Source organism: Emys orbicularis, chromosome 2, assembly GCF_028017835.1.
Source record: "Emys orbicularis isolate rEmyOrb1 chromosome 2, rEmyOrb1.hap1, whole genome shotgun sequence".
NCBI classification, from domain to species: Eukaryota; Metazoa; Chordata; order Testudines; family Emydidae; genus Emys; species Emys orbicularis.
Window position 1 is genome coordinate 49391388 of NC_088684.1, and position 23016 is coordinate 49414403.

The 23016-nt window shown below is 44.3% G+C and overlaps 1 protein-coding gene across 1 annotated transcript in view; it reads right to left on the reverse strand.

Moving 5' to 3' along the window:
• LOC135874403 (carbonic anhydrase 3-like) overlaps positions 1-18909 on the reverse strand; it is a 28175-nt gene extending 9266 nt beyond the window's left edge. The window contains exons 1-5 of the mRNA XM_065399211.1: positions 18867-18909; positions 18117-18314; positions 7126-7244; positions 1964-2056; positions 41-106 (exon numbers count right to left, since the gene is read on the reverse strand). Of these exons, the coding sequence (XP_065255283.1) occupies positions 41-106; positions 1964-2056; positions 7126-7244; positions 18117-18314; positions 18867-18909 (519 nt within the window). The remainder of the gene's footprint in view (positions 1-40; positions 107-1963; positions 2057-7125; positions 7245-18116; positions 18315-18866) is intronic.
• Positions 18910-23016: the final 4107 nt, after the last annotated feature.

Consider the following 23016-nt stretch of genomic DNA (forward strand, 5'->3'; position numbering starts at 1 on the left):
CTACTCAGTTAACCTAATATAATAAAAACTGTTCTGTTACCTTTGTTTTAATACCATTTATTTCTTCAAGAATTCTCTTCATCTCTGGTTTGGGAGTTTTTCCTACCTGCAATGCAGGAAGCAAGAGTTGAACAGTAGTTATGCCAGCTGCCTTTTTTCCCTTCATCATTATAGGTCACGACTGCATGAAAATCTGAACTTGATCCGTCCCATCAGTCAGTTTAATTAGCATCATTCTCAGATCGTCTTGTATTGAACAATAACAAAATGTTACACCTGATAGAGGGGAAAACACCCTGAATAATATAAGAATCAAGTAATTGCTTGATTTTTCATTATAGTAGTATTTGCTAAAACAACATACAAGGCTCAATCATGCTCCAGTTGAAGTGACTAGTATGACTACCATTGACTTAAGTGGAGGCATGGTGGGCTCATAGTATTGAATATAAACTTGATGCAAAAGAAGAATTTCTGAGGATTAGCAGCAAATTAGTTTCACAGCTCACACAATTTTTACTTATAACAAATAGAAAATGTATAGTTTCTTTAGCATGCATATGTACCATTTGATGGTAATTTTCCTACCAAATGCGTGCTTTAGCGCTTATGCAGTAGCCTGTCTTTATTAAAAAAACAACTATATGCTAAGCTGAGCATCCAGGGAAAATCTGAGCAGAAAGCTGATATCTCTGCAAAGGATCTGATCTCATGTAAAGAAGAGAAGAGAAGAGCAAAGAAATACTATAATATGACTATATATCAGAAGAGGATAACTGTTTATGGGAAGGTCCCAGGTAGCACAATCTAAAACTAATGTAACTTCTCATCACTGAAAGAATGGCTTAAAACATGGGTCATGTCACCAGTAATGCAAATTTGTCCTTATTCTCTTGGGTGTCATTGTGAGTCCCATATAAACCAAACACCCACTGAAGTTTGGCATCAGAGAAAACTTCAGAAATAGGTCTCTTCTCACCTGACCAGCACATAATTTGACTGGTAAATATTCAAATCGGTCTCAGCACTCTAATATACTAGAAAGGCTCAGCATATATTTTCAGAGATGTGTGGAGAAGCTCACACAGCACCGGCTCCTATTACATCTGCTACTAGCCAGTGCTCTCATTCCTCATTCTCATAATGGAAACAGAAATCGCAATGTAAAAGAAAAATGACTACAGAATTTCAACATCTGAGGGTCTTTCACTACACAACTTCTACTAAACACACTGAGTTTTGCCTGAATAGAGCTAAAGAACTCAGGAAGGACCTCAGATTTTGGTCTACTAATATTAGAAATGGGCCCAAACCAAATCTTGGAACAAATTCCACAAGTAGGAGGAAGTTTGAATCTGGACCAAATCTAAACTTCCTGGCTGGATCCCATTTCTGCAATGGGCTGAACCAAAACCTTGGATTTGAAGACTGAGAAGATTTTGATCAGGATCTCAATATAGAGTTTGAGCTTGGGTCTATCTCTAATTAACATTGATGAGAAATGAGTGGCTAAAACCAACCATTTGAAACTAAAACTATACACCCACCAGGGTAAAACTGGTGCAAGTGATACATGCTAGTTTTGGGCATGTTTTTCTCAGGGGACGATTAAAGCACAATCTTTTGGAGAGATCCCGGACATGGAAATCAGTCGGTGAGTAATACAGTGCACCGCTGATTGCTATTGGACAGCCACCTGCTATTGACGCTGCACCCCCCGAGCAGGAGGAGTGCACCCTGTGGTTATGGCATCTTCCTCAGTCCCTCTATTCACATCAGAACATAAACCCAGGGACATGTGGATGTAGCAACAGGTACAGGATGGGAATAATGGGACCCTTAAGCACCATTCTGAACATGTCATCTAATGTGATACAATACTGGAAAGTAGAGCAGGAACCTTTCTCCTGCAAAGAACAAATGTATGCAATAGTACAAAGAAAGAATGAGCACTTCTACTTACTTGCAGAAAAATGCCCAAAATAGCCACACCATCATAATTTCTCAAAGCTTCAGCGTAATTACTGTATTTTGAATACCAATGTACCAAATGAAGCTGCAACCAAATAAAATTAAACATTAATAAATACTATTCTGCAATAACAAGCCACCAAGAGCCCAATCTTGCATTCGCTGTGCACCCAAACCTCTTTCAATGGGGTGAACAGGGAATGCAGAATTGGGCTCCAAATGTATCACTGCATAAAAAGAAAATATGTATAAATATGTCCTATACCTTCTAAAGCTCTTCCAGGTGCTTGTGCTTTTGTAGCAATCACTTGTCAACTATTTTGGTTTTAAATAAAGTGTAAAAATTAGAATAGGGAGACTGCACAAAATATTGTAAAACTTGCTTAAAATTAATCAGATCATGTAATAGAGGAGATGCTTACCCATGCATGTAATTGCACATGTACAATATATGAGTTATCCATTGATGTGTTAAATCTCAACTGAATTTTCAGGTTAATGAAATTCTAAAAGAAGAATCCTAATTCATGTGTGCTTTATAAATTATTATTCTGTAGTTGTCCACTCTACTCCCAACCTGGCACTGGTAGGGAATGGACAAGGTGACCCTTTTCCACTTCTACTTTCTGCAATACTATGTTTTCGGGAAAAATTTCAACATTTATTTATTCTTCCAGAGGACTTATATAGCTTCTAATAGCACTATGGTATGTGAACACATATTTTCATGAGAGCTGGACAAATAACTGATTTTGCAGTTCAGTAGCAGTTCCAAAAAATATTTTTTAAAAATTGGTTTGATTCAAACCAAATGTGAATTTTAGGTGAATTGAGAAGGTCTGTTTTAGGTCCTTTCCAGAGCAAGGATTTGAACCCAGGTCTTCCACAATCCAAGAAAGTGCCCTAACTGCTGAGCTAAAGGTTATAAAAGGGAGTAAACCCACAGCAGCAGCAGCAGAACCTCCTCCCCACCCATTTTCTTCTTGCTATTCTGTGACTGACCAAAAGGATTTGTGTTAAATTTGTGAATAATTTTAGGTCAACTGAAACTTCATTTTTGGTCAAATGAAATTATTCAGCCAAAAAAAAAAATTCACCCAGCTTTAACCTTTTATATAAAATAAATATGGTATCATTGCAATCAGGGCCGGCTCCAGGCACCAGGCAACCAAGCTGGTGCTTGGGGCGGCACCTGGAGGGGGGCGGCGCGGCGCTCGGGCCGCCGGGGAGAGCGGGGCCACAGCCGGGCTCGCCGCCCTCCCCGCGGCGGTCTGGCCGCCCTCCCCCCCCGCGCCCTCCCCCCGGCTGCCCTGCGCTCTGGCCGCCAGGGGGAGAGCCGAGCCCCAGCTGGGGCTCGCAGCCCTCTCGCCGCCCTCTCGCTCTGGCCGCCGGGAGGAGAGCCGAGCCCCCGCAGGGGCTCGCCGCCCTGCCCCCGCCGGGGCTCGCCGCCCTGCCCCCGGCGCTCTGGCCGCGGGGGGGGGGGGGAGAGCCCTCCTCCCAGGGCTCCGGCCGCCCTCCCCTCCGGCGCCCTCCCCCCGGCCGCCGGGGGGAGAGCGGCGAGCCCCTGCTGGGGCTCGCCGCCCTGCGCTCTGGCCGCCGGGGGGAGAGCCAAGCCCCCGCCGGGGCTCACCGCCCTGCCCCCGCCTGGGCTCGCCGCCCTGCCCCCGGCGCTCTGGCCGCCGGGGGGGGGGGGAAGTGCCGAGCCCCCGCTGGGGCTCGCCGCCCTCCTCCCAGGGCTCCGGCCGCCCTCCCCTCCGGCGCCCTCCCCCCGGCCGCCGGGGGGAGAGCGGAGCCCCCGCCGGGGCTCGCCGCCCCCCCCCCCTGGTTCCGCCCCCCCCCCCGCGGGGGGCGGCGGCCGGAGGCTTTTTTGCCTGGGGCAGCAAAAAAGCCAGAGCCGGCCCTGATTGCAATCCAATAATTTGATTAAATTTAGCAAGGTGACCCTTATATTAACAAAAAACACACCAACAAAACACTCAATTTACCAAGGGACATGGTGGATTCTCTGTCACTGGCAATTTTAAAATTAAGATTGGATTTTTTTCTGAAAGCTATGCTCTAGTTCACACAGGCATTATTTTTGGAAATTCTATGACTTCTGTTATATGGGAGCACAGACTAAATGATCACAATGGTCCTTTCTGACCTTGGAATCTATGAATCACTGAATCACTGTCCCTGAAAGTGGAATATAGTAGATTGCTTAATTTTAGGGCTGTTGATTAATTGCAGTTAACTCACGCAATTAACTAAAAAAAATTAATCGCAATTTAAAAAATGAATCACGATTAATCACAGCTTTAATTGCACTGTTAAACAATAGAATACCAATTTAAATTTATTAAATATTTTTCTACATTTTAAAATATATTGATTTCAATTACAACACAGAATATGTGGGGTACAGTGCTCATTTTATATTATTTTATTTACAAATATTTGCACTGTAAAAATGATAAACAAAAGAAATAGTATTTTTCAATTCACCACATACAAGTACTGTAGTACAATCTCTTTATCGTGAAAGTGCAACTTACAAATGTAGATTTTTTTTGTTACATAACTACACTCAAAAACAAAACAATGTAAAACTTTAGAGCCTACAAGTCCACTCAGTCCTACTTCTTGTTCAGCCAATCGCTCAGACAAACAAGTTTGTGTACATTTGCAGGAGATAATGCTGCCCGCATCTTGTTTACAATGTTACCTGAAAGTTCTCATGGCACTGTTGTAGCCAGCGTCCCAAGATTCATATGTCCCTTCATGCTTCAACCACCATTCCAGAGGACATGCATCCATGCTGATGATGGGTTCTGCTTGATAATGATCCAAAGCATTGCAGACCAACATATGTTCATTTTCATCATCTCAGACAGATGTCACCAACAGAAGGTTGATTTTCTTTTTTGGTGGTTCGGGTTCTGTAGTTTCTCCATTGGAGTGTTGCTTTTTTAAGACTTCTGAAAGCTGCTCCACACCCTGTCCCGATCAGATTTTGGAAGGCACGTCTGATTCTTAAATCTTGGGTCCAGTGATATAGCTATCTTTAGAAATCTCACATTGGTACCTTCTTTGCGTTTTGTCAAATCTGCAGTGAAAGTATTCTTAAAACGAACAGCATGTTGAGTCATCATCCGAGACTGCTATAACATGAAATATATGGCAGAATGCGGATAAAACACAGAGTAGGAGACATACAATTCTCCCCCAAGGAATTCAGTCACAAATTTAATTAACGCATTTTTTTTTAATGAGCGTCATCAGCATGGAAGCATTTCCTCTGGAATGGTGGTTGAAGCATGAAGGGACATATGAATCTTTAGCTCATCGGGCATATAAATATTTTGGGATGCTGGCTACAACAATGCCATGAGAACTTTCAGGTAATATTGTAAACAAGAAGCAGGCAGCATTATCTCCTGCAAATGTAAACAAACTTGTTTGTCTGAGTGATTGGCTGAACAAGAAGTAGGACTGAGTGGACTTGTAGGCTCTAAAGTTTTACACTGTAAAGTTTTACATTGTTTTGTTTTGAATGAAGTTATTTTTGTACATAATTCTACATTTGTAAGTTCAATTTTCATGATAAACAGATTGTATTACAGTACTTGTATTAAGTGAATTGAAAATACTATTTCTTTATTTTTACAGTGCAAATATTTGTAATAAAAAATAATATAAACTAAGCACTGTACACTTTATATTCTGTGTTGTAAATGAAATCAATATCTTTGAAAATGTGGAAAACATCCAGAATATTTATATAAATAGTATTCTACTATTGTTTAACAGCGTGATTAATTGTGATTAATTTTTAATCACATGATTAATCGCGATTAATTTTTTAATCGCTTGACAGCCCTACTTAATTTACTTGTCTGTTGGTGCAACATGTTATTATGAAGGATAAAAGCAGCATAGCCTAAGGCCTCCAATTACACTCTAGTAAAGCACAATTCACTCCATAAATTCATTCTCCTCTATACAAAGACCTAGAGGTCAAATCTTAGTCCTGAAAACTAAAAGCAAAGTAAAAGCCCTTTGCTTGATGGAACCAAGCAGAAGTCCTCCAATTCAGCCTGCAACTAGGAACTAGCAGAGCCATGCAGTTTGACCATGGCTGATGCTAGTAGGCATAGAGAGGATAGAAAAAAATCATCCATGGCCCCTACCACAAGTTTTGGGGCAGTGAATCTATGCTATGCATCTGGTCTGCCATCATTTCTCCTTATGGCAAGCAGTTCAGAACCACCATAAAACTCGGCACCATGGCATGTACGCGGGTTTCAGAGTGGGAACACTAAGAGGCTGCAGCATGGCTTCTCATATAGAGAAACCATGGTATTTCCATGGTAGTTTGGGCCTTGAACTCCCATGTGGGATGTGGATAGAAACTAGAATTTGTTATTAATTAATTGGTATTTGAGTATTAGGGAGAATTTAGGCCCACAGTGGGTACATACCAGGACAAATCCACCCATTAACTTCAGTGAGTTCAGCACATAGTAGTTTGGTGCTTTTACACCAAAATAGCAGCAAATATTTGTTTAAAACAATTCTTGACAATAGACTGAGAGATTTAAAAGCACAGATATTTAGAATGTGGAGGATATTCTCCACCACACTGCATCCGTTTTAAGGTACATCCAATTTTGGACCTCAGATAATTTAAATGTCCCTTTAACAAGCTGTTTCCCTCATCTGTGAAACTATATTATGGGACTATAATTTTGCAAATAGTTAGGACAATACCAAGATGTATTAATGATAATAAACAAGTAAAACTAGCAAAACATGATATTTTCACAAGTTTGAGAAAAACAAAACACTTTGCCACAAAAGCTGTGTTTGCTGCAAAAACAGCAAAAAATCTTACTGAAAATGGTGGATATCAGGCTGGGGCATATTTACAAAAAATTACAATTTTTCCAAGGGACGGGGTTTGTATTTTAGTTGTGAAAAGTTGTGTTTGTTGGCAGAAATGATTCACCCTAGTTCACATTTTTGAATATTAATTAAAATAACAGGTTTCATACACAAACCAATAAAAACAAATAAATACTTGAAAGTGAAAACAGTTCATGTTGCCCAGCTGCACAATAATTCCAAATTTCAGTTTGCACCATATGCTAGTATATAAAAAATGGGTCCTACCTCTCCCGCATATTTCATTCCATCCACAATGTGCTCAGAGCCATGGTCATTAGAAGAACCCCAATGAAAGTGAAGTTGACGCAGTCTGTAGATACCTGGGAGTGGTCCACTTCTCAGCACTGCAATTGATAACCCACATCAATATTTGGCTCAGAACTTTTTCAGGAAACTTTGCTTCACAAGAGAGGTTCATATATTTACCAGAGAGGAGTCCAAACCTTGAAAGTTTTGAGCACCTCCTGCAAATTCAAATTATTTCAGTGGGAGTTGAGGGAACTCAGCACCTTGCAGAATTGGGCCTATATCTTCCTATAACTAGGGTACATAGCCTTATTTGATTACATAGCTGTAGAAACTGCCTGAATCAGGGTCAAATCACAGAATGTGATGCCAGTTACCGAACAGGTCCCCTTCCTCTAACAGCAGCATGTACTGCAGTTTGGGGATGAAGCATGCTAAGGATGGCCTACTATACTACAAGGGGTCCAGCACCTCACAGGATTGGGTCCGTATACATTAGGTAAGGACAATTACATCCCTGGATCTGAAAAGACAGGGAGTAAGTCCATGCTCAGCTCCTTTCTGAAATATCCTAGAACTAAAGCATCTAAAGGAGGCCTTTCATGTGTTCTCTCAGACACATAATACTGTATGTAGGCAGTTTGTCAGCAGGATCAGTAGCAGCTGTCAAGGCCATCAATTGTCCATTAAAACAGACTTGTAAAAGCAAGTAATCCTGTTTGAGGGGAAATAATGACACAGTATTTTCACTTGTCACAGAATCACACACACACTATCAGGGTTGGAAGGGACCTCAGGAGATCATCTAGTCCAACCCCCTGCTCAAAGCAGGACCAATCCCCAGACAGATTTTTACCCCAGTTCCCTAAATAGCCTCCTCCAGGATTGAACTCACAACCCTGGGTTTAGCAAGCCAATGCTCAAACCACTGAGCTATCCCTCCCCCTTGTGGGCTATCACCAGTCATTTTAAGTCTGGCACCAGGTGAAGCTGTAAGACATTATGCCAAAAAAAAAAGCACTTTTCTCTTCTATAAATAGGGCTTAATTTGTGCCTAACTGATTTTGATCCAGATATAATGACAAAAGACTATGGCTTAACTTTAATTCATAGATGCATAGATTCCAAGGCCAGAAGGGACCACTGTGATCATCTAGTGTGACCCTACAGTATAACACAGGCCAAAAAAATTCATGGAGACTATCTTTTAGAAACATGTCCAATGGTAGGAAAGAGTTTCTCTTCTTTTGTTTTGTGTAATACACTTTATTAAAGTATAATGAAAAAGTCTGAAGGTAACCTTTAATCTGGTAGATGAAATCTATCAAATATACATTTCACAAAAATTTGGGAGTCCAGATCACAAGGACTAAACATAAAGAATCCAAAGACCAAGTCTACAGTGGAGACTTCTGCATGGCTTAAAAATTAGTAAGAGGGACCTTTATTTTGTTTCAGCTTGTGGCCTGGAACCAAATTCTTTGAAACTGTTCTGTTCCTGTGCTGCAAGAAATGAAAGGATGGAAGCTCACTTCCACTTTAAAAAAACATGGGATGGTACATGGGAACAGGGTTTGGGTAAGAAACATACATATCTCCCTTGAAATTGTACTTAGGGATGAAGGGAACATAATGTGTCATTATACCGCTTACATAGAATTACCTATTGTTAAAATCAAAGGCAATCTGTTTGTATACATCATGGAATAATGGCACATTATTTTCACTTGTGGAAAATATTATTTTCTAGGTCTTGAGATTCACAGATGCCAAGCTGAACTTGTCCACATATGAAGGTCTCCAGTAATGTTTTATAAAGGTGCTGTCATTAAACCAGTGAGCTGTGGACAATACTGTAGAGATGTCACAACCTTCCTGCTGCTGACACTCCCTGTGTGAGTGGGCCCAAAAGGAGACACAGTGAAGTCTGTAGTTTTCTTGTGGTTTTATCCTGACTCTGACTGTACTGGATCAAACTAGCTTTCAGGGTACTGCAGCTGTAACAAAGAAGATGTCTACTCCATCCCTTCTATCCAGAGACTTTTCAATGTATTTCTTTAAGCAGGTGGGGATGCAGATTTTTGAGTTCTACCATCCATGATCAGAGGAAGCAGAACAAGAGGACAAGCTATTTGGGTTGTAGTTCTCCTAGACAAAAGAAATTCACATGCTTTGGGGTATTTTTTTCTTCCATGGTTCCTTCATTTTCAGGAAATCCAATTTTAACACTCTGATGGACTAACACAACACTAGGAGATATGCCAGTTTTGCAGGTGAGTTTCTGATATTCCATGAGTAGATTAGCAGTAGATGCTAAGAGATTGCGTAAAACAGTCACATCCCCCAAATATTTATTTTATGAATTGTATTGATTTGGGTAGGGAGATTTGCATGTCCAATTCCTCTGTTACCTCAGAAAAAAGAGAGGTAAGGACACAAATACATAATTTGACAATGGCTGTAGAGGTCCCCTCTGACATTTTATAGATAAAGAGAATCTCAAAAGGGTGTTTTTATATTCTGTTTGATTTTTCCCACAGAACAAAATTCCTATTGTAAGATGTGTCGGCTGCATTCTTCCAACCTGAAAGCAAAAGTCCTGAAAGCATAACTGTAACAGCATCCCCTTAAATCCTGTGAGATTCCTTGACAACTGCTATCTGTCCATGAGAAATCCTTAACTGCAGAATTATCTTGCTGCTCTCTTTACAGGAGGTGGAGAAGATGTGGTCCTGTCCAAGGAATGGAGAATGCATCCTTCCTGCAGCTTTGCTTGGGGACCTACAGAATCTCAATTATTGGCAAATTTGGTTGGCAAAATTCCATCACTAGAATCTCCCATGGATGAGGAATGTTTCAGGGTCTGGGGATGCTTCCTCCCAAAGGGTCTATTTACCACCAAATTGTCTGTCCCTGGAATATGTTGAGCAGTTTAAGTTTCCAGATGTTATGGACAGTGGTCATCTATGCTGACCTGGTTTCCTAGTTCTAAGGAATAGAACAATCATATTTCCAGTATTATTTTCCATCCCATTCCTTTTGCAGTCTAACATTTTGCTTTCTGTTTTTGAATGCTGCTTATTGAGCAGAGGTGTTTAGGATAAGATGAATAACTTATCCTGTACCCAGGATAAAAATGCATCCCATAGGACAAACACAATTACCTTTCAATGATACACAGTTGCCAGGAATGCCTGAAAATTTCCCCATAGTTTGGATGCATAGGAATGAAGAAAATGGTTGAGTGTAAATCTGTTTTTCATTGAAACCCCCCTTTTTAAACCTTGAATTTAAAGGTTGACCATGAGAAATGGGTGGACACTCATAAAGAGCTGCATGGATTTGCATGTAAGATTGGATTATATCCTGTAGTGGACATAGGCATCATGAAAGTAGAGTTTGTTCAGCCAACCATGAGAGTTTTCCTTTGGCAGTACTTCTAGGTCCTGATGGATTTTCTATTATCTTTTCCTCTAAGTCTAGGGTGAGAAAGCTGTCTATATTGATTCACAAAGTGAGACCCCTTGCACTGGTTTGGTGCTAAGGTGTACTTGTCTGATTCCTATCACAGGGCTGATAAGATAATATTGAACCTTTTCCAAGTCTGAACACAAAACCTAAAGCATTCCAGCCTTTGCTGATGACCGCTTTGGCTGTGGATTGGAAAAGAATCTCTGCAAGTGAATATAGAGTGCTGCACATAAAAGACTCTGATAGTTTGAATGTCCTTGTCTTGTAAGTCAGTAAGAAAACTCTGCTTACATATTCCAGAACCTGCATCTCCCAGTTGGTGAGGTGGTCTGCTTTGAGATGCAGCACACAAGTGAAGGTTGAAAATTCTCTTACAGGCTGGATATTGCAGCCTCTTGTTCTCCTTCCTTCTTGGCTTGAGGATAATTATACAAGCCACAGCACTGGAGATGCCCTCTTTCTTCCTTAACTTCATCAATATAACTATGCCTCTGGAGGACTGAACTGTTTGGATTAGGGACCCCAAATAGTTTAAGCAAAACTTTTCCTATCCATGATATCTGCAATACTGAGTCCACCCTGGCATTGGTAACCCAGCAGTGAGTCTGGTGTGCAGGCTAGGCATTTCTGTAGCCTCTTCAAAGAGAATGTCCCACATTCCCTTCTTCTGTTCTAGCTCTAGGCAACCTCACATACACAGCAAGGCCACCTGGGAACCCACAGTGTTCCAATGCATATAATGTTTATCATGTCTTACTCCCTCAGCTATTTCTATCCTATTTGGAAACACTTTATGGAAAACTAAAAGTGGACAAAAGCTTCCTCTACATTGAGAGTGTCTGGACAGCCTACTCTGAAATCCCAGTCACACCTCTCAGCGTCTTTTCATGGTGTCCAAGCATGGGATTGCAGAAAAGGGCAGACAAGAGGCTCCTAGTGGAGCTCAGAGGCTCTCTCTAATGACGTTTATGTACGCAGCATTTCTGGTGGGTGAGAGGTGGCTCCTTCAAAATGGTGTTGACCCTCCTTTAGGCATTTAGCTGAGTGTTTGGCTTTATGTGTGGGCTTTGGGATCTGGGAATTTCCCACAGTTTATTTCTTAAGGAGAAACATTGTGGCCACAGTAGGGAATTCAGATGTGACTCCCTTAGGATTGCTGTTGTTGGGCTCAAGTAACTTGGCTTAAGCCATTGGGATGCACCTCTCCAGTGGTGAAACAACCCAAGAGAGTGGTGTTAGGGAAGTACTCACAACATTTTGGTTCCCAGAGGGTTCTTGGTCAGTGACTGATCCTTACTATGTGTGTTTGTACACTGATCTTGGATGGGGCCCTTGTCACTATAATACATGTTCCATAAATAGGAGAGGACAGTCTAAAGTACTTGCTGAAATGTAGAGATCCCAGCACCTATTTAAAAGAGGCCTCTGTCACAGTGTGGGGCCTGTAACTGGGTGTGCAGAGACAGAGGTCTGGTGGAGTGGGGACTCTCCATTTCCTGCAGCGCCCCATGGTTATCCATCATGGAGCTGTTTTATGACCAGCAAGAGACTGCATTTGCATCAAAACAGTGCAGTTTTTTAGTTTTCAGTGAGGCTGGCATAGCCAGTGAAGGTCAATGCTGTACAGGAGGATGCAGCTGAGGGGAGCAGAGACTCTTCCATGTGGCTCATCTGTTTGAGGTCAGGTGACAAAAATCAGTTTGGCACAGAAGGTCAGCCCTGTTTATAGGCATGAGGAGTTCTTGACCTTGCAAACAAGTCTTAAAACCCTTAGCTATGGCCAGATCTACAGGGCCAGGTGGTAACCCACAAGGGAAAATAATGAGGCATTATTCCCCAAGATAGAAAATGTTGCTTTACAGTAAAACAAAGGAACAATATAGTTAAGAAATGTTACAGTTCATTACATCAACGATGCAGTAGAAAAAACCCATACATAAATAAACATTTGCTGAGCAGAAGCTATCAGTACCCTCATCCTCATTATGGCTAATAAAGTCAGTTAAGCATGTTTCCAAAAGGCCTTCAGTACATAGTTACATCATTCACATTTTTAAATGGAATTTTCACTCTAAGCAACTGTTAAAAAGGGAAGATAACACCAAAAGAAATACTGGGTTTATTTGTATGTAAATTTGATATTATTGAAGGATGAGTACACTTAATATACAAAGGAAAAAAGTACAGTTTTCTCACACAGTTTTACAGTACACATCAATGATAACCTACAACACAATACATCCTGCTCTTTCAGTTCAGGGCCTCTTTTGAGTAGAGACTGCTTTAAAATTAGCTCCCAAATTCATTGTCTTTTGTGACCTAATGCAACCTGTGTCTCTAGAGGCAGAAAACATGTAACCCACTCCACTACTGCAGCCCCAGAAGACCTTGTTTGAAGAGCACTCAAGGTTTGATCTCCAACAACAGCATGGGCATGGAAGATCAAAGTTAACATCAATACAATTCTTAAATCCTGTTATGCCTAAGCATTGCCGGTCTCAATTTAATGCTAGCTATCAGACATACTGAAATGCTTAGTGTTAAAAGATGTGCTAAGCACAGAGTAAAAGGTTTAGCTTTGTTGTTTGTCTTTAGTTGGCATATGTGCGATCCATTGGGGTACATAAGCAAAGCCTTATGCTAGGTTTTAGCTGTGCAAATTCTTCTAACTCTTATTGACTTTAGTAATACTTAAATAAATCATCATAAATAATTTGCAGTTATATAAAGTCTTTCACCCAAGGATCTCAAAGTGCCATTCAAAAGTAGACAAGCATTGCTATCTTCATTTCACTTTTACATATGGGGAAACTGAGGGACAGAGGCTAAGTAACTTACCCAAACTCGCACAGCAAATCAGCGGCAGAGTTGGAAAGTCAGCTAGCAGAGTTTCCGGCTAATGACCAGACAATGCTGACTCCCTGTAATGTGAATTGTGGGACTAGAAGAGATAGCAGCACCTTAAAAGGGTATTCTTTAATGGTTTTTGGAGCTCTCTAAATTACAAATGGCTTCGTTTTAACACTCAAAACTTTATGACAAGGCAAGGAGCTGCTACCATGAATAAGGAACTGGGAATAAGGAAGCAACTTCAATCTCATAATTTTTTGTAAGATTAAACCAAAACACAAGTCCAAGCTTAGGTTAGATTTCTCCAAACTAAAAAGAGTTATTACTGTTATTTGTCCTCACTATTTCTATGATTGCAGAAGCCAAAAAATGAACATATGTTCATAGAAAGTTGATAAATATAACATTCTTTATGAAATACCAGCATATACAATTCTTCACATTAAAATTCTGTTGGTAAAGGTTTTATGAATGAGCTACGTCCAAAGAGAAACATTTCTATGAAAGGCTGTAATGAGGCAGTGGAAGAGCTGGCAGGAAGACAAGGGGGAGACTTGCAGGAAAGTGTCTGAACACTGCATCTCCAGTCTCCTGTCCTGCAGCCATCAGAAAATCAGTAGCAGGAGGGGGGGAAGTACAGATGGCCGGAGAATTTGTGCATGAAGCATCAGGGGAGATGCCAGAGGTATCTGGTGGAGTGACAGAGCTAGAAGAAGGAGCCTACCCTGGTCAAGCTCCCCATGCTGGACACTCAGCAAGGTGCTGTGGTTGGATCCCAACAGTGGATTTATGTGCCTTTAAACTTCCCTGGGCCTCAGCAGGCCTCAGACACTGACTCCGGCTCCAGCCTCCCTAGCATATTTTCTGAGTACAGTTGCTCAGTCTGTTGCCCCCTTCACAGAAGTGGGACCTCATGATCCAGCTGCCCTAGACCCCCAGGACCAGTCCTAACTCCCTCTAACACACCCAATACCTTAGGCACTCCCATTTGCAGAGCTCCACATTTTGGGGACTCTGGTTTACAGTTTAACACTTCAGGGACACATGATAGTTGAAGCAAACAGACATAGATTTTGCAGATAGATTTCTAAAAAAACCCACCACTCTTGGTCACTTTTTCTCTCAGAATCAAACACTTAATGAGAGCACCTAGACTGAAATAAATTTAGACAAGTGCAAACTTTTCTGCACTTTGGGACAGCAGTGTGGAATCAATGTCATATATTATTTATGTATAAGCATTTCATAATTTACCTAAGATTATTTATGATTATTATTTATTTGCTTGACAGTAGTCCCTAGGGCAGGGATCGGCAACCTGTGGCCCGTGGCCCGTCAGGGAAATCCGCTGGCCGGTTTGTTTACCTGCAGCATTCACAGGTTCGGCCGATCGCAGCTCCCACTGGACGCGGTTCACCGTTCCAGACCAATGGGGGCTGCGGGAAGCGGCGTGGGCCGAGGGATGTGCTGGCCGCTGCTTCTCACAGCCCCCATTGGCGTGGAGTGGCGAACCGCAGCCAGTGGGAGCTGCGATCGGCCGAACCTGCAGATGCCGCAGGTAAACAAACTGTCCCGGCCCGCGTGCCAAAGGTTGCCAATCCCTGCCCTAGGGGCTGTAGTCATGATCAGGGCCCCATTACATTAGACTCTATATTGAGCCGCCCTGAAGAGTTTACAATCTAAATATGCGATGAGAGACAACAGGTGGATGCAAGAAACAGATGGGACCACAAGGAAACAATGAGACAGTCCTGGTGAGCATAATCAGCAGTGATTATGGAGGTCTTTAGTATAGTGCAGCTACATTTCCTTAATAGTGTAGCTCAGGGGTCGGCATGCGGCTCGCCAGGGTAAGCACCCTGGCAGGCCGGGCCGGTTTATTTACCTGCCGCGTCCGCAGGTTCGGCCAATTGCACTGGCTGCAGTTCGCCAGCCCAGGCCAATGGGGGCTGTGGGAAGCGGCGGCCAGCACATCCCTCGGCCCGCGCCGCTTCCCGCAGCCCCCATTGGCCTGCAGCGGCGAACTGCGGCCAGTGGGAGCCACGATCGGCTGAACCTGCGGAAGTGGCAGGTAAACAAACTGTCCCAGCCCGCCAGGGTACTTACCCTGGCGAGCTGTGTGCCAAAGGTTGCCGACCCCGATGTAGCTCATCAATGATAGAATTCCAAAGCAAATGCCACTAAAATGAATCTAATAAAGGAAAAAATAACACATTAGGAAGAAATGCTAAGTGATTGCCATGAAGGAGATTTGTTTTTGTCTTTGCTAGAGAACTAATCAAAATCCCATAACTATTCCCAGTCTATTGTGTGCTTCTGTTTTTTATTTTATTGGATAATTCATTTTATATTCATTTTGACTATAGATTTGTTTTCATGAACCCATCAAAGTAATAAAAAAAAAGTTAAGATGTATACACACTTAAATATTTAAGAGCATTGAGTCTTTTAGCAAATTCTCTCATACTGATTATTATTGTCACTACTAGCAATACAGCAATAGTAGTTGAAGCTTACAATGCAGTTTAAAAATAACTTCATATTTTGTGCCAAAAGAGCGGGTCTTTCACTCTACAATATAAATGGACAATCATTTGTTTTCCCTCACAATCCTGCAGACCTTACACTCAGGCATAAGGACTGCTGCATAGGGTCCAAATTGGAGCTGGCCAAAAATCAGATTTGCGGGAAATGTCAACATTTTAAAATTTGTTTTCCTTTTGAAATGTTGTTTTCTTTCCAAATTGAATGAAATGGTTATCAAGGCTACATCTTTACAAGTTAGGGGTGTGATTCCCCTCCTCGCATACACATGCTTGTGCTAACTCTAACTCTCATTGAGCAAGCATGAGTATAAATGGCAATGAAGCCACGGTAGCATGGATAGCAGCAGCAGCGGCATGGCCTATCCATGACAAATACAAACCCACCTGAAACCACTGGGCACTTACTTGGCATGGCTAAGCCTTGACTCTGCGGCTACCCATGGTACCGCAGCTACACCGGTATTTATACTTGTGCTAGCTCGATGAGAGCTAGTGTGAATATGTGTACACATAAGTGTGAGTATGTGTACACAAGCTGGGGAATCACATCCTTAGCTTGTAGTGTGGACGTAGTCTTAGAAAAAAATCAGTTTTGAAAATTTGTCATTTCAGAACATCAAAATTTTGTGTTGGAATTGTGTAGCTTTGTTTCAAATTTTAATTTATGAAGTTTTTCATTTTAATATTATTTTTACATTATTTCATGATATGTCAGATACTATTTCATGAAAAAAAAATTGGTTTCTTTCAACAAAACAGCCTTTTCTGACAACAAACTCTTTTGACAACAATTTCTACAGGGGGAGGGATAGTTCAGTGGTTTGAGCATTGGTCTGCTAAACCCTGGGTTGTGAGTTCAATCCTTGAGGGGGCTGCTTAGAGATCTACGCTAAAAATCAGTACTTGGTCCTGCTAGTGAAGGCAGGGAGCTGGACTCAATGACCAAGGTCCCTTCCAGTTCTAGGAGATAGGTATATCTCCATATATTATTATTATAAAGCTTCTGAGATGTGTTCACCTGGCAAGGTACTTTGTGAACAGAAATGATGGCTCTTGTTGCTAGTCTGCATACAGAAATATTCACTAAAATGCTCTGCAAAGATGAAAGCAAGCTTTGATTTCTAGAGCTGTAAGAATTAGAGCTGCAATACTATTCACTTGATTTCCTTTTTAACTCAATAGTGAAGCAACTTCATAGCTTATTGACAGCAACTTTTCTATGAAGTATAGCCAACGGTATCAGTATGAAATTCCATTTGTTCAGAGATGCTAAATGCTGCTGGCACTTGTTAAAAGATATTGGCATGTCTCTTAAATATGTATGGCTGCTCTAAGCCTGAAGAGCCACATATGATATGTGCAGCACTTTGCATGTGGTTGTAAAGAATTTGTGGCTAAACAGGTTTATAAGAATGATGATACTTTTAGAGTGTTAATGTTTGCTTTAAGGAGTTCATTTTAAACTGAAGTTTCTCAGCCCTTTCCTTTTGTACTTGAGGACTCATTTAGCAGAAATACTACAGGCCTAATCTTGCAGTCCTTACTCAGGCAAAAAAACTCACTGACGTCAATGGGACTCTTGCCAGAGCAAAGACAGCAGGATTTGGGGTCTATCATTAGCTATTTTTCTTTGTCAAAATAGTATGATCACACTTTTCAAAAATGATATTTTGCATTTACATAGGCATTCCAGCTGTGGACCTCAAAGCCTTTCCGGTGAATTTCACACCTCTCACAGAAAGCCTGAGGATTTGGGCTCCATGTAGGTGGAGTGCAGAGTGGCTGGGGAAGTAAAATCCACCCTACAGCCGAGAGCAACATTCTGTGGCTGCTGTGCAGCCCCTCCCTTTCCCCTCATCCTCACCTGAGACTATACCCAGGGGCTGCTATAGCAATCACAACCTCCCTGTCCCAGCTGTGTTGAGTATTGGGGGCACTGGATCCACAAAAATGCAGATATTGGACCACCCCCAATGTGGCCATCTGTGTTGGTATGTATAGGGCCAGTGCATATAGCATATTAGCATATAGAGCACATGTTGTCTTCCAAGAACTTTGCAAACATTCATTTGTAAAATTTATTCAGGTAAAACCCAGACTAACCTGATCTATCGAAAGTGTCATCAAACACAACTTTGCAGGTTCTCCCATTGTTCACTATGGCCCTAGCTCCGACAGGATCATATCCAACAAACCAAGGCAGAAGAGAGGGTTCATAATGGACATCTTTGATATTGATTTCAATAGGTGACTGATTGTCTCCTTTGGCAATAGGGTAATATTTGTGCCAGTGCTCAGGTCCTAGGAAGAAATGCAAAGGAATGTCATGAAACTCTCTTCCACTTAGGCATAAAGTTGACATCTGTTTAATACAAATACAATCAATGTTACACATTATTCATACATCGCCTCACAGCTGTGCCATTCACTGCGGATATTTTTCCTCCTTTTGGTTTCCAGACGGAGGCATTTGAAGCATTAGCCGTGACTCCTTTTAAGAAACTGTTTTACAGATGAATATTTTGCTTAGCCACAGGACTGCACTGCCCCTTACAGCCGGGGAGCTGGGGTTGGCCGCCTGGATTGCAGCGCTCCCGGAGCTGTCCAGTATCCACTCTCCGGGTGAGGGTGGAGATCGGACTGGGAACGTGGGCTGATCTGGCTGTAAAGTTGTGCCCAGATTTATTACAATGGAAGCAGAAGCTGCAGGAGCCAGCCCCCACCCAGCCCAGCCCAGTCTCACTCCTTACAGCGTCTGCCGGACAAGCGGAGACCGGGCTGGCCGCGAGCGCTGCAGGCTCCCGCCCCAGGGGATCTGCGGGGCGCAGCGGGGTCGCCCTGCCCCTCACTCACCGTTGTCACTGTCATAGCCCCACTGACACGATTGCTGGGCCATGCTCTCGGCGCGGGGTCTCAGCACTTTGTGCCTGGGCTGCTCTGGCCGCTCCTGCAGGACGGTGGCGCCGGCTCCGCCAGGGGCTTTTATAGGCTCCCGCCAACTCCGTGCCCCCGGTCGGGGTGGAGAGGGACAGAGGGGGCGGGTGTGTCTGGCCGGAGCGCAGGGGGCGGAGAGAGCGATCCCCTGGACTCCCCTCTGGCCCCCACGCGCCGCCTCTTCCCCGGGGGCTCCCGGGACCGGCCCAGGCAGCAGCCGGGCAATCAGAACAGCCGGGCGCGTGTCTGTGCGCAGCAAGGGCCCTGCTCGCCAGCCCGGGGCAGCTCGCTCTGCCCCGCTTCCCTGCCCGTCTGGCTCGCACCTGGCAGGCTCGGCCCCCGCAGAGCTAGTTCCCGCCTGCGCCGCTTGCTGCTGCATCTGCCCCGGCTCGGGGCTGCAGCCCCACGGGATCGTTAGTTTGTATTTTTAATTGAACGAGGGGGTTGATCCTTTTCCCTCTCGGGAGGTGGGTCTGGGGAAGCGGGCGGCAGGTACAACTGATGCTCAGCAGCGGTCCACATTTTAACCAGACACTCTTCGTGCTGCCCTGTGCTGAGACATCAAAGAACCCCGCTGAGCATACTCGCGTGGTCGTTTTTTTACTTGGAATTGTCCATATGCCCCACAAAGAGTGGGCTGATAACCCTGGGCATGAATGGCGGCTCAGTGTGCACCCCTGGCTTGGTTAGTGCCTGGGAACAAGATTTATCTTCATGGCTTGTTATTTCGGGGCGTTACACAAATCATTGCACATCGCCGTGTGTGGGAAGAGAGACTAACTTATATTTAACCATTTATCTCTCCTTTGCAGTAGAAGGTGGTCACAACAATGCCGGTTTGCATAGTAGGATTAAAAACAAATACATGTGATGTGCATTGCAAACAGGAATAAATAGCTGACAGTGGGGTTGGGCTGTGGTTTATATTTCAAACTCAAAGGATAACTCTTCTCCTTTGCACTTCAGTGATTCCAATCAATTTAAACACATACCACAAATAAAATGAGTAAATGCATCTGTGGCAGTACAGAGCCCACATCATTCTTTAGATGAGTTGTGTCGTTAAGGTGCTGTCCTTAGTTCTTAGGCCTGGTCTACACTACGACTTTAATTCGGATTTAGCTGCCTTAATTCGAATTAACGCTTGACCCGTCCACACAACGAAGCCATTTAATTCGAATTAAAGGGCCCTTTAATTCGATTTCTGTACTCCTCCTCGACGAGAGGAGTAGCGTCAAAATCGGTATTGTTAATCCGAATTAAGGTTAGTGTGGCCGCAATTCGATGTTATTGGCCTCCAGGAGCTATCCCACAGTGCACCACTGTGACCGCTCTGGCCAGCAATCTGAACTCGCATGCACTGGCCAGGTGGACAGGAAAAGCCCCGGGAACATTTGAATTTCATTTCCTGTTTGCACAGCGTGGAGAGCACAGATGACCACAGAGAGCTCATCAGCACAGGTAACCATGCAGGCTGATAATCGAAAAAGAGCACCAGCATGGACCGTACAGGAGGTACTGGATTTGATCTCTATATGGGGAGAGGATTCAGTGCTAGCAGAACTGCGTTCGAAAAGACGAAATGCCAAAACTTTTGAAAAAATTTCCAAGGGCATGATGGAGAGAGGCCACAATAGGGACTCAGATCAGTGCCGCGTGAAAGTCAAGGAGCTCAGACAAGCCTATCAAAAAGCAAAGGAGGCAAACGGTCGCTCCGGGTCAGAGCCGCGGACATGCCGCTTCTACGCTGAGCTAAATGCATTTCTAGGGGGGGCCGCCACCACTACCCCACCTCTGACTGTGGATTCCGAGATGGGGATAATCTCATCAGGTACACCTGATGATTCCGTGGAAGGGGAAGAGGAGGAGGAGGAGGACGAGCTGGCAGAGAGCACCCAGCTCTCCGTTCTCCCCAACAGCCAGGATCTGTTTCTCACCCTGACTGAAGTACCCTCTCAAGCCTCCCAAGCCAGCACCCAAGACCATGACCCCATGGAAGGGACCTCAGGTGAGTTTACCTTTTAAAATATAAAACATGTTTTAAAAGCAAGCATTTTTAATGATTAATTTGCCCTGAGCACTTGGGATGCATTCGCAGCCAGTACAGCTACTGGAAAAGTCTGTTAACATGTCTGGGGATGGAGCGGAAATCCTCCAGGGACATCTCCATGAAGCTCTCCTGGAGGTACTCCAAAAGCCTTGCCACAAGGTTTCTGGGCAGTGCAGCCTTATTCCGTCCTCCATGGTAGGACACTTGACCACGCCATGCTAGTAGCAAGTAATCTGGTATCATTGCCTGACAGAGCCTGGCAGCGTATGGTCCCGGTGTTTGCTGGCATTCAAGCAACATCCGTTCTTTATCTTGCTGTGTAATCCTCAGGAGAGTGATATCGCTTAGGGTAACCTGGTTGAAATAAGGGAATTTAATTAAGGGGACAGAGGTGGCCGTTCCTACTGGGCTGTTTGCCTGTAGCTGAAAAGAAATCCTTCCCTGCATTTAGCCAAGTGCAAAGGGGGGTGGGGAGGATTGGCCCAGAGCTTTTCGCGTTTTGCTAGCAGGGATCTTCCCTGATACCAGCCACGCGGTGGGGGGAGGGAGAAAGCACTCATCCCAGAGAATTCATGGCGGGTGGGGGGGGGGGGGTGTTAGTTTGGTTCCTGCAGGGATCTTCCCTGATACCAGCCACGCGGTGAGGGGAGGGAGAAAGCACTCATCCCAGAGAATTCATGGCGGGTGGGGGGGTGTTGTTGTTAGTTTGGTTCCTGCAGGGATCTTCCCTGATACCAGCCAGGCGGTGGGGGGAGGGAGAAAGCACTCATCCCAGAGAATTCATGGCGGGTGGGGGGGGGTGTTGTTAGTTTGGTTCCTGCAGGGATCTTCCCTGATACCAGCCAGGCGGTGGGGAGAGGGAGAAAGCACTCATCCCAGAGAATTCATGGCGGGTGGGGGGGGGGGGGTGTTAGTTTGGTTCCTGCAGGGATCTTCCCTGATACCAGCCACGCGGTGAGGGGAGGGAGAAAGCACTCATCCCAGAGAATTCATGGCGGGTGGGGGGGTGTTGTTGTTAGTTTGGTTCCTGCAGGGATCTTCCCTGATACCAGCCAGGCGGTGGGGAGAGGGAGAAAGCACTCATCCCAGAGAATTCATGGCGGGTGGGGGGGGGGGTGTTAGTTTGGTTCCTGCAGGGATCTTCCCTGATACCAGCCACGCGGTGAGGGGAGGGAGAAAGCACTCATCCCAGAGAATTCATGGCGGGTGGGGGGGTGTTGTTGTTAGTTTGGTTCCTGCAGGGATCTTCCCTGATACCAGCCACGCGGTGAGGGGAGGGAGAAAGCACTCATCCCAGAGAATTCATGGCGGGTGGGGGGGTGTTGTTGTTAGTTTGGTTCCTGCAGGGATCTTCCCTGATACCAGCCAGGCGGTGGGGAGAGGGAGAAAGCACTCATCCCAGAGAATTCATGGCAGGTGGGGGGGGGGGGTGTTAGTTTGGTTCCTGCAGGGATCTTCCCTGATACCAGCCACGCGGTGAGGGGAGGGAGAAAGCACTCATCCCAGAGAATTCATGGCGGGTGGGGGGGTGTTGTTGTTAGTTTGGTTCCTGCAGGGATCTTCCCTGATACCAGCCAGGCGGTGGGGGGAGGGAGAAAGCACTCATCCCAGAGAATTCATGGCGGGTGGGGGGGGGTGTTGTTAGTTTGGTTCCTGCAGGGATCTTCCCTGATACCAGCCACGCGGTGGGGGGAGGGAGAAAGCACTCATCCCATAGAATTGGATGGGGGGGGGTGTGTTAACCTTCAGCAGCAGAAAACAAGCTAACAGGAAAACTGCAGCACAACGGGCTTTGCTTGGTATGTGGGAAAGCAGGGCGCAGAAGCCTAAAGACAGTGGCTTACCATGGCAGCATGCAAGGTGAATTCTGTTGCCCCGACCTGCGTCTGTGATCTCTAGCAGCAAAGCCACAGGCACTCAATATTAAGAGGCAAAATGCGACCTTGCACAGAAATCACATGTGCTATGTAATGTGAATAGTATACACCGTGAAAGAGTATAAGCATTGTTCTGAAAAAT